General features: G+C 36.6%; 1 protein-coding gene across 1 annotated transcript in view; it reads right to left on the bottom strand.

The window, feature by feature from the left end:
• Window positions 1-12451, bottom strand: part of dpysl3 (dihydropyrimidinase like 3) — a 49534-nt gene that overhangs the window by 8863 nt on the left and 28220 nt on the right. Inside the window, exons 8-11 of the mRNA XM_082141520.1 lie at window positions 11938-12058; window positions 7286-7442; window positions 5785-5926; window positions 4585-4755 (exon numbers count right to left, since the gene is read on the bottom strand). Of these exons, the coding sequence (XP_081997646.1) occupies window positions 4585-4755; window positions 5785-5926; window positions 7286-7442; window positions 11938-12058 (591 nt within the window). The remainder of the gene's footprint in view (window positions 1-4584; window positions 4756-5784; window positions 5927-7285; window positions 7443-11937; window positions 12059-12451) is intronic.

Here is a 12451-nt window from a genome sequence, read left to right as displayed (position 1 = left end):
ACAAATTAAGATATTTTTTTATTAAATCTGAGAGCTGTCTCACTCCTCCATAGGCTTCTAAAGTTTTTTGCGCACAAAAAGTATTCTCGTCGCTTTATAAACTTAAGATTGAGCCATTGTAGTCACTTGGACTATATTAACGATGTCTTTAATGCATTTTCTGGGCCAGCAAGTTATAACGTCTTTAGAAGCCTATGGAGGAGTGAGACAGCTCTCAGATTTAATCAAAAATATCTTAATTTGTGTAATTACTGACAGAATTTTCATTTTTGGGTGAACTAAACCTTTAATACTTTTATGGAAACTGTGATACTTTTTTTTTTTTTTTTTTAGGATTCTTCGATGAATGGAAGGTTCAGCGTGACATTTAGCAGCTGTGCTTTACAACAGACTCTCGCACGTACACAGTGACACCAACAGCCGTTTTGAGTTTGAGCTTCTGCACACAGAAACTCTGAGATATTCCACACTAATGAAGATCATGTGTAGGAGAGTAAGATCCAGTGTACGTCTCTGGCCTCCTGTCCTTCATTCACTCTTTTTCTCATTCCCCAAACAGCTGGATACAGGAATAGCAAAAAACATCCTTGTCTTTTTCCTCGCCTTTTTCTCACACTCTTGCTTTTTTGTTACTTCTATTATCACTTCTTTCTAGTTTCCTACTCCCCCTATTTTCTGATTTCTTGTTCTCCAGTGGACACTGTAAACGCTGTGATGTCCTGCCATGATCCAAGGTCTTTGCATTTGGCAATCGTCCATTCTTTGTGTGCGAAAGCAGGAAATGACACGCACGCAACTTCTGCCAAGAATGCTGGCATGGGCTTCATCTTATGTGGAATAACACAAACGCAAGGCTTTCGGGCAGGTGATGAAGTCATGTTTTAGGTGTCCTCGCAGAGCATGGAAACCAGAGCCACGGGATAAACAATCAATAAACATCAGCCATTTTGTCCACTGTTGAGAGCAATGGCAGCCAGTGCTGTTTGGATATGTAATGGTCTCCAGAGAGGTGGCTGAAAGGAAATGAAAATGTGATGTCATTTTGGAGTTGTGCTGAATCTTTCCCCCTGAGCACTGCTGCTTTTCAGACGATCTACATATATAGCTCTTGTAATTCCTGCTCAGGAAATTCCCGTTCTCATCACACCCGAATCTAAAATCTGATTGTGGCTCTTCAGTCAGTAGTCGTATGCTCTTGTGCTGATGTTGGTAATGTTGTGGCCTGGAAGAGGAGAGAGAAGGAATGGCGTCCGAGCTTCTGGTGAAAGAGGTCGGAAAGGTCTCACAACTGCAGGAAATGTTGTATAGTGTATAAGTGGCTAAGATTTTTTGCGATGGTAATTACTACTTGACCGTCGATGAACGACGTCACACTAAAGATGAAAGTATGCTTCAGCTGTCCAGCAAATTCCATCAACAGGACTGTTCTCTTCCAGCAGTGGTGTCAAGTTCAGCTCCAGTAGAGTCACTGTCCTGTAGAGTTTAGCTCCACACAGGGCTTGACATTCACTTTTTTGCTCACCAGTTACTGTGGCTAGCAGTTTTCCAAAGTTACTAGCCACTCAACATTTTCACTGGCCACAATTTTGGCATCAATACCATGGGGAAAAACTGGCATTTAGATATTTTTAATATTATCTCATAATTTGGCAGCAGGTTTATTAGGCTGATGTCACTTTAAGACCTGACGCACGGATCCATTATACTGTTACACATGCGTTTTCTTTCTAGACTGACTGTGTTTACATGAATACTCGTCAAGACCGGCATTTTGACATTATTTTGTGTGTATTTGACTGTTTAAGAGCAATAAGCAGCGAAAAAGATCTCAAGTTAGTTTTGAGAGGCAGCTTTATGTGCGTACTTTGGGTGTTAGCACAAAATCTGCGGGAATTACTGCGCAAGCCCGGTTGGACTGTTTCATTTAACAACTACTCAAAGAAGAGGATAGAAAATAGCAATGACATCAACAGAAGACCTGGGCTGAGTTTAAGTTATTTTTTTATGCCCTTGTTCACTCGGATGTACGTCATTGCTTATTTTGCACTACTGGCTGAACCCTTGAAATGTGTTTAAATGGAACGCACTAAGCTCTTGATCACTTGGAATCCATAATGGATCTGATTTATTATTTACAGTTGCATTTGTTTACACATCATTCTATAGCCTTGTATGTATGCTTGAGCTGTTGGAGAAAATATCAACCAACAAAAATGATAAAAATACAATAAACTATAGCTGTGTTAAAAAAAAAGGTCAGCTTAGGGTAGCTACAAGTATCATTAATGGTTTTAGATAGACTTTGGGATTGTCAAATTTGGTATTATGTGGTTAAATGTCAAAATAACTCCAATATCATACACTGGAGTTGTGTGGGGGTAAATAAAGCGTGATCTGCTGTGACATCACAATCATGTTGCACTGTGGTCTATGAATCTGCCTGAAGTGCACATATTGAGTAGACTCGCTCCCTCTGTCAAAATCGAAAGGTCGAGTGTCTGTCCAAATAAACTTCCCTCATCCACTTTAAGAAGTTGAACACACTTCAAAATGGCAGCAGGGATTCCCCAGAGGGAAAGTGCTTAGGGAGGTTATGCGAGGATGCGAGTGCTTAGGGAAAGTTAAGCGAGGAGGTCAGAAGGTACCAACTTACCTTCTGTATAAAAACAAACAACAGACGCGAAAAACACATTAGTACAAGTTTAGAGTGGAGTACATGCACATACACACTTTCTGGAGTATACGCAGAAAGGCTAGAACGCTCGATAACATAGTGGCATACGGAAAAACAAAGAATACCCCAGGCTAAAGGGGTCCAAGATGGCTGATTTTGCCCGATAACGTTTTTATTTAATTTTTTCAGAAAATAAATTGTAGGAAAAACCACACAGCCGGTTGGAGCTTTAGAGGTTAATGCCTCGTATAAGGTTAAGGTTAAGGTATACTTTATTGCCCCTTTATTGCATCATTATATACTTTTTAAATAGCATTTGAGGATTTTTCCTTTGAATCTCAGTGGTATTCTGTGAATGTATAGTTTGTGGTTTGAGCCTAACCACTCCTCCACAGAATATGTGTAACGCTGCTCAGGTTTTGATATTCATCTCTGCTCACACAACAACTGTGTCAGAGGTCTAGAGTTCACGGTGTTTGAACTGAACACTAGCAGCTTAAATTAGCGTTTCCATTTGTTACACAAGTGTGTTTGATTGTATTGAATGTGCATTTATACTGCACTTTAAATCTTATATATATATATCATATTTTAAAAAACTGTACTTGCAGATAATATAATATTAATGAAATAAAAGGTGACTTAAGAGTACTTAAAGAGATACACTTACATGTTTGTGAATACACTTAAGTACACTTTTAAAATTACACTTTAATAATGTTGAATTTAAAGTTTGGTAGCACTTTATATTAGTCCTGTTCCACATATATATACTATGTACTTATTACAGTAATTACAATAACTGGGTAATAATAATCTTTTATTGTACTTCAAAGAAGTACACTTATTTTGATGTGCTGACTAACAAATAAAGCACATGTAAAGTACTTGATTATATTTAACTGTAATGTGCTATTTGATATTACATTTAAAGTTAAAATATTAGTAATGTACTAAATTGCAACTTCATCCTTACAACCGTGCAATAAAATATATTTCAAAGACAGTACAAGTAATTACAAAATTACATCTAAAGAAGTACTCAAGTTTGAAAAGTTCTAACTAATTGCTTTTTTTTTTTACATTTAAAAAAATTACATTTTTAATTAATTTTAAATAACATTATTAAGTGTCTGAAAGCATTCAGTTTCAGACTTAGGTATATTATTTGTGTAATAAAGTATGCTGAGTGTAATTCTTTTTCATAACTCAATTTGTACAGTATCCACAGAACATGTGTGTAGTGGATTGTCTGTACTACAGCATGCTAGGGTGTATTGGGTGGTTACCAGGGTGTTGCTATGTGGTTGTTAACTCAAAGTGTCTATGTTTATTGTGTTTTCTAAATATGGCTCGGGTCACCCCTTCAGTATAAATCTGTGGGCTTTTTTAATGTGTTTTATTATGCACCATGCAAAAAAAAAATGTGTAAATTGATCAATAAAATTGTAATATGTAATTGATTAGAAAAGTAATAAACTTCAAAAATCTGCATTTTAGATATTTATGTCTTTGAGTTAATGTTTGGTTCCTATCCATAAACCTGGCTATGTACAATATTACAAGTGATGCTTGCAATTCCTCTCTCCGTACTGCAGCAATAAACTCCTAAAAATGTCTGCTGAGACTTAATAAGGAAATAAAAGGAAATCCAAACTCAACTGAAGGTCTGATTGTCAGATATCTTCTGTTTTTGATGCCTGTTTCTATCCAGCGGTTTTATTTATGAGGGAAAGCATGCAGGCTTCCTGTATTAACACAGTTTGATTAGTTAGAATCATGTATTTCCGCTCGGAGAAACTGGAAGGTCAGTGAAAGCCAGCCAATTCAGTTCTCTCTCTATGTTTAGACTTTCCCTTTGAAATGTGAGTGTATAGTGCGTTCACTGGATTTTTCTACAGGGCACCTACAGAATGATGTGTTTTAGCAGTGATGGTCCGGATGGCGTCTGTGTCCCAGATAACCAGATCGCTGTCTGAGCCCACGGCTATCCGGCCCTTGCGTGGATACAGGTTCAGGATCTTGGCGGCATTGGTGCTTGTCACAGCGACAAACATGTTCTCATCCATTTTACCAGTGACCTGAGCAGAGGAATGACAAACACAACTGAGAATGAAATGCCGCATTAGGGTGAATCGAGTAAATATGTAGATATACATCCTTTCCTCGGGTCGTTTTGACCCGAAAATCGTATTTTTTTTAAATGTAAAAAATGTAGTGTTCATCAGAGGGGTTTTTTCACACTTGAACCACGAACTTTTTCGAAAAATGTAATGGATTCAAGGAGTTTTGTGGTTGAAATTTAAAAAAGTAACAAATCCTTCCCTCGCGGGTCAATTTGACCCCTTAGAAATGAATGGAATGCGAGGAATGCTTCAGTACACATAGAAAAACCTAAAAAATGCTCAAAATTCGAACAAAAAAAATTCTACAACTTTACCAAAAAATTATTTTATAATGTCTACATGTGTATCTGAATGCATACTGAAGAGAAACTGACTTAAGGCGCCAGCGGAACAGCTCATTTGCTCCATATAGAGCTATAAGGCCATCTAGTGGCTATGAAATATCATGTTATATTATTCTTTTTTCCACAAGAGGTCGGCAAAGTCACCCAATGTAAGATATTTTGAGCTGAATTTAAAGGGTTATAAATGAAATTGTGAATTATTTTGAATTAGTTGAAAGAATGTGAGGAATGTGCTTAAATTACTCTTTTTTTTATTGCTAAAATCTATTAATTTAAAGGTAAATAAAATATAAAATAACAAAATCTTGAATAAAAATTTTTAACATTTTGAAAAATCAAACCCAAAAATGTAATAAAAAAATTGAAAAAATATATATAATAATAAAATGAGCTTTTTGGATTTAAAAAAATGTTAATGTCATTTTATGTCTTCGGGTCATTTTGACCCGCGAGGGAAAGATTTGTTACAAAGTGCGAGGGAAGGATGAAGGTTATATTTTCTGGATCTGAGGATCTTAACACCTTTTGGTAAAATAAACTGATGTGCAGTCACAGATATCAGAATTTCACAATGGCTTTGAATGCTGCACATCCAGAGATTATTTTTAACTGAATCTACTGTATCCACTGTGATCCTCACCACAGCCTTGTCCCAGATGACTGACATCCTCTCCTCTACTCCATTCACTCCTTCAGGAATCTGAGTGAAGTCATCTTTCCCTATGGCCTTCTGAGCCACGGTAAATGTGCAGTGAGCACTACCCGTCACCGACAGATCACCACTAACAGAGACAGACACATCACAATACAAAAGTGACTAGACTACTGTGTATGTAACAGCCAAAAACAACATGTTTAATTCATATCAACCACTGTGAGAAGTAAGTGCACTTAATTGTACTGAACGCACACTTTTTAATAAGATAAAATAATATTAATGACATGAAAGGCCACTTAAGTGCCCTTGAAGAGTGTTTTCGGTTTCTTAAATCACTTAAGTGCACTTTAAAAAGTTTGCTTTGTAATGTCAAAGTAAATGTTTTACATTAAATTGCATTTTAAATCATTGTTTTATTCATCTTTTGTCATGCTTTAAAGAAGTACACTTATTTTGATGAGCTAAAGCACAAATAAAGTACTTGATTATAATTTTAACTGTAGAGTGTTATTTGATATTAAATTTAAAGTTAATATTATTTAAATGTAGATATATATTTAGCTTGCCATAAATCAGTACATTCAGCAGTAACTTAAACCATATTTCAAAGACAATATAAGTAACTATGAAATTACATATAGATGTTCTTAAGTCCTACTTAAGTGGGTCAAAAATAGTATTTTTAAGTATTCTTAACTAATTGCATTTAATATAAATTTAAACTATAATACATTTTAATCTAATTGTAAATAAAATGCAATTGAGTGTCCGAAAACATTACATTCTCATCTCACTTAATTAAATTCTAAGTATATTATTTCCATAAGTACCCTTTTTAAATGTATGCTAAAGTCTACTTACTTTTTTTCTTTATTACAAGGGAAGTCAAATGAATTTGCAATGGCTTCAAAGCAAGTTCAAGTAAAAATCAGTGTGAGCATCACCAAATTCAGTTTTAGTAATTGATAGTGTCAAGTACATATGGAATTGAGCCTATACAGATTACTGTTCCTAATATCTGCAGTTTTGAACAAGTGCATTATTCAATGACTTATAAATTTGAATCTACAAATTCCTGCCTATCCTAGCATGTCTGGCCACAGGCAGGGAAACACCTTGGAAGGATGGCCAGTCCATCACATTGAATTATTTGACAATAAACTTCAAGCATATCGACTTTCATACTTACAATCAATGAATTTTAGTCAATAGTTTAAATCAGGGGTGTCCAAAAACTGTCCTGCAGAGTTTAGCTCCAACTTGCCTCGGCAAACCAGCCTGGAAGTTTCTAGTATGCCTTGTAAGAGCTTGATTATCTGGCTCAGGTGTGTTTAATTGAAGCTGAACTCTGCAGAACAGTGACCCTCCAGGAGTAGGACTGGACACCAGTGGTTTAGATTAACATACCCACCAGTTAAGAATGAACTGACAGATCTATATCCCAAAATATCTTAACATATATTTAGGATATACTTGTGCTTACCTGGACAACAGGGTGTTCAGGTAGTCTGGAGTGGTTGGGTCTGGACTGAGGGGTGGTGATGTCACAAACGAAGCAGCCTTAGCCCAGTTCTTGCTCCAATAATGAGTCCCATCAGTTCCCAAACTGGCCGTGATTGGCTCCCCAAACACCACGTTACCTAGAAATAAACAGCTTTTGTCTCATTATCTAGCTCGTTTCCAAAGTTGACCAACAAGGATTCCTACTGGCGACAACACAGTGTCTTGTCAACTGAAAGCATCTGCTCAGCAGTAAAGTTTAAACCGGAAAATAAACACATAAGCAACCCATTAAACGACAGCTATACCCAGGCTTAAATGTCTATTATTGCAGGGACATCTGGAAAACACTGCTGCAGTGCTCAACAAGAGCTCACTAGAAGAGCTGAGGCTTACTGGATGCAGCTTTCCATCCATGGGAATGGCAGATGAGCTCATCAATATTGTGTTTGCAGCTTTGTGGTTATTAAGTGGTTGCTTACTGTCCCCAAAGAGCCCAACTCCACGTCTCTAAGACATTCTGGTGTCTAGATATGGCTTGGTTCCCTCCTTCAATGCAAAGGTTCTGTTTGGCCGCCAGTCAAAAATCATACGTACAGATGTTTAGAGAAGTAAAAGCACACCTCTCTTCAATAAGCCAGATGATCTGAGCACAAATAGTGTGGGATGAGTTATTTGCCTAAGTTTAATTATTAGAGTGAGTAGGGCTTTCTTCAAATCCCTAAACATATAAATGAGCAATTTTAACAGAGTTCATAGCAAACACCACTAATAAAATGCATCTAAGACCTTTGCAAATCTCTTTAAAAGCATCCAGAGGATAAAACTGCCTTATAAATCTCCACTGACAAAACCTTTAGTCTCCATTCAGGACAGTCAGGAAGAATAAAGGGGTACAGTCTATGTCATAGGTTTGCATCCGTTTTGAAGACAGTGATTAACTACCCAATTTAACACTTGAACAGTGATGAATAGTGCAGTAGAGATGCTGTAAGATCATTTTACAACACTTTTGGGAACGCTCTCTAGCAGTTCAGTGACCTAAAACTGCTGCCATAGAAATGAAGTACACTCTTTATTCCAGGTGGTGCAGCAAAGCTAAGGGATAGTGTACAGTCAGCAGATTGTTATGCTAAAGAAACCTCTGCAGGGTGATCGACAACCCCACTGCAAAATTATGAGAGCGGTGCGACGTGACGGGACAAAAGCAAGTGGAACCATTATAATGAGTGATGCTGTCTACACTGGATGTGTGGATGACCAGCCTGGATATATCTGGCCTTCTGATCCACCAGTGTAACGGCGGGTAATGAAGAGAGACCGCAGTGTGTTGTGAGCCTCAAAACACTGGCTTCTAAAGGTCAAGACGCCACTTAGAGACTTCACATCACAAACACAAAGAGAAAGTAAGAGTTGAGAAGTTGTAGTACTGTATTAATTGCAATGTTTCAACTAAATCCTGTAGGAAAGTTTAGGGAAAAGTTTGGGAACCACTGCTTTATTCAATGGTTAGTTCAGGCTAGGGTTGGGCCGATAGACATCACGATGTTGAGCCGGAATCGCAATGTTTCCATGGTGACGTGTCATGCTTGGCACGTGATTCACCAATGCCAAAATAGCGCTGTATGACAGATGTAGCGCTTTTATTTCTAAATATTAACAAACTTGCTTACAATGTCATCAACTATCTTCTATTCCGATTCTCAAATGCGTGTAAGTGAGTTTGTTTTGTAGTTTAAAAACCTTTATAAATTATCTTGATCTGTAACGGGAGATGTGCGCCGCCATGTTTGTTTGGGCCCAGTGTTGGGCAAGTTACTTTTAAAAAGTAATTAGTTACAGTTACTAGTTACTTCTTCCAAAAAGTAACTAAATTAGTTACTCAGTTACAAATTTTAAAAGTAACTAGTTACTTAAGAAAGTAACTATTGCGTTACTTCCAAGTAAAATTAAATTTTAAATGCTCAATTGTGACCCCACCTCTACCCCTCTTTAACAGAACTTAAAATACATGTGCATGTTCAATTATTTATGATAAATCTGAATATTATAATGAAATGTACACTTAATACAATACATTATTAACAGAAACATGAAACATTGTACACACATCAAAAAAAAAAAAAATGTTGCTGTGGGACAAAGTGAGACTAGCCTCCAATCAAATGCCATGTATGTAGATATTATGTTTATATAGTGGATCAATGCAAATAACACAATAGATGTTTTGGAACGTTTGATACCTGTCTCTCGTTGACTGACTGGCTTGTGTTGTTCCTTGTGTGTCCTGTCCTGTCCGACTCTGCGTTATGATGGGTCGTTCGCAATTCATGAGCGTTAGTGATGATGGATCGACTCGTTCGCGAATGAGCTTTTGATGGGTCGTTCGCGATTCGCGAATGAGCCGACTCTAAGAGCCGGCTCTTTTAGGTGAACGTCGGGAGCTGGCTCGCATATCTGAAGAGCCGACTCTATTTTTACAAATTTAGCCTATAGAAATTAAATAATTATGTAATAAAAATTTAAATATTATAGTCAAAGTCATTTAAAGAGCCATTGGTGAGCCAAAAGAGCCGGCTCTTTTCAGTGAGCTGAGTCAAAAGAGCCGAATGCCCATCATTACTATGCGTGCTTTCGAACACCCGCCCAACTCTACCTCTGATTGGCTTACAATGAAATTTTACTCTACCTTAGCCAATCGTCAGCACTTATGCGCTTGTCTCGTGCTCTGTCCACTAACCAAGGAAGAACAGTAAGAAAAAGTATTTGCCTCTCGCTCAGAGATCTAGTTGGTCTAATGAAAAAAAAACAGCTTCATCAGTTGTTATAGTAACGCGCCGCATTTTTTGGCAGTAACGGTAACGGCGTTATTAAGATGAGAAGAGTAATCAATTAGATTACTCGTTACTGGAAAAAGTAATGCCGTTAGTAACGGCGTTATTTATAACGCCGTTATTCCCATCACTGTTTGGGCCGCAGTTCAGAGATTCCTGTCTGTGGGATTTATTAAAGCACTTGAATTCATCAGTTTCTCCCGAAATACATGAAAGTAAGTGGCCGGTGAACTGGGAGAAGAATAGAGTAAACTCTATTTTTTTTAGTTACTAGTTTTTCTAGTTACTAACACTGTGTATCTAATATAAATAAAACACGTATATTATATTATACGAAATATTTGTAAATATATACAAATATATTTGAATGGATTGTTATTGCTGCTTCCATAGACACCATTGTGCATTTTACAAACTATAAATGTATTGTTTTGCTATAAATGATACATATTTAAATGTCTGAAATAGTTGTGATATATGACAAGCGCTGAGCGCGTCCATCTTTGGCTCAGCGCCAGCCATAGCGCGAAATAATTTTCAATTCCTCCTTTAGTATTTTGCTTAAAAAATACCAGTATACAGGTTTTAAATGAGTAAATAATTACAGAATGTTCATTTTTGGCTAAATTATTTCTTCCAGTTATTTTACAGAATCTACACCAGGAAGATCTGAACAGTCCAGAGCTAAAAGGCAGAGGAGAAACCTTTTATTTTATTAACTATCATATATCATTCAATTCATTTGATGACCCTTCTTGGTCCCACTTTATATTAAGTGGCTTTAAGTACAATGTACTTACATTGAAATTAATAATTTGATACAATGATAACTTATTGTGTACATACATGTTTTTACATTGTACTTACATTTTGAAAATACTTTCATGTAATTACAGATGTAATTAATTGATGTAATTACATGTATAATTACACTGTTGACCTTCCCTTACACCCTAACTCACCCTTAAACCTAACCATACCACCAAACCTGTCCCTAATCTAACTCGTATCACACCTCAATAGCAGCACAAGTGCTTTACAATACAACATGAACACAATAAGTACATTGAACTTATTTTTCGATGTAAATACATCGTACTTAAAGCCACTTAATATAAAGTGGGACCTAAATGTTCTCTAAAATGATATCGGCTGGCTTCTGTACTCCCGAGTACTTCTCGCTTCCCTGAAACTGTAATCATGACTATTTATTTATATTGAACTGATTTACGTAAGAGAGCATTTTATCTGAGTGATTTAACTAAACAGTGGGGATTATTATGATGATGGATTGTGGAACTTTTACAACAAACCAGGCAGTGCATTTAAAATAGTGGAAATAATGTATAGACAGCTAATATATATAATGAAACGATCAATTAAAAATAAAACATTTATAATAATAAAACTGCTATTTACACATATGACACACAGAGACACAGTTGTATCCAACCGAAGGTCATTACGGTCATGAATATATACGTCAAAGATGACTGTAGCTCGGCAAAGGTTTATTTAACTGGATGAGATGTGTAAACTTGCAGGCGACATCTGTGAAAGCTCAAGCGTTACGCTGATGACATGCTCACACTGCTGGGATTTCTTATTTTATCAGACATTATGAATATGTGAAATACAGTAAATATTACAAAGAACCAAAATATTCTGTACATTCTTTTTTTTTTTTTTTTATGTGTTGATATTGTTTGAAATTGGCCCATTACAAGACATTCATTAGAGAATCACTCATTCAAGATTCATATTTTTAGATGATTTATTTGTTTATGGTCATATTGTGTACCTTTTTTCCTGGCCTGTGAGATGATGTCAGCAGCACTCTTGCTCATCACGCGGGTCACATAGAGCGGACAGTTGGTTTGACTGGCAATCGTGACAGCTCGAAACACTGCCTCAGCCTCTAGCTACACACACACACACACAAACACACACACACATAATGAAGGACATTGCAAAACAGATTTAGCTGCATCTCTATGTATCTCACATAGTTCCTCACACAACTATGTTGATTTATTTCTATGCATAACTAAAATAACTTATAAATCTAGTTTGCCAGCCCACATTCATGACTGACCTCAGGAAAATTAGATCAAGGATCACGTCTGCAAAAGATCACTGATAGACTGATGCCAGACAGATTAGATCTGTGAGGCGGGCCAATTTAATGTCAACATGAAATCACTACAAGTTCCTTGTCTTATTGTGAGTTTTACATTAAGAATTGGGAAACAAATATTTTATGGGGATTGCAGTGATGTTATGAAATGATATACCACCAACCAGGGATGGGCAGT

This window comes from Leuciscus leuciscus (genome assembly GCF_965113295.1).
Source record: "Leuciscus leuciscus genome assembly, chromosome: 16".
NCBI lineage: Eukaryota > Metazoa > Chordata > Actinopteri > Cypriniformes > Leuciscidae > Leuciscus > Leuciscus leuciscus.
This window is presented reverse-complemented; position numbering and strand designations above follow the sequence as displayed.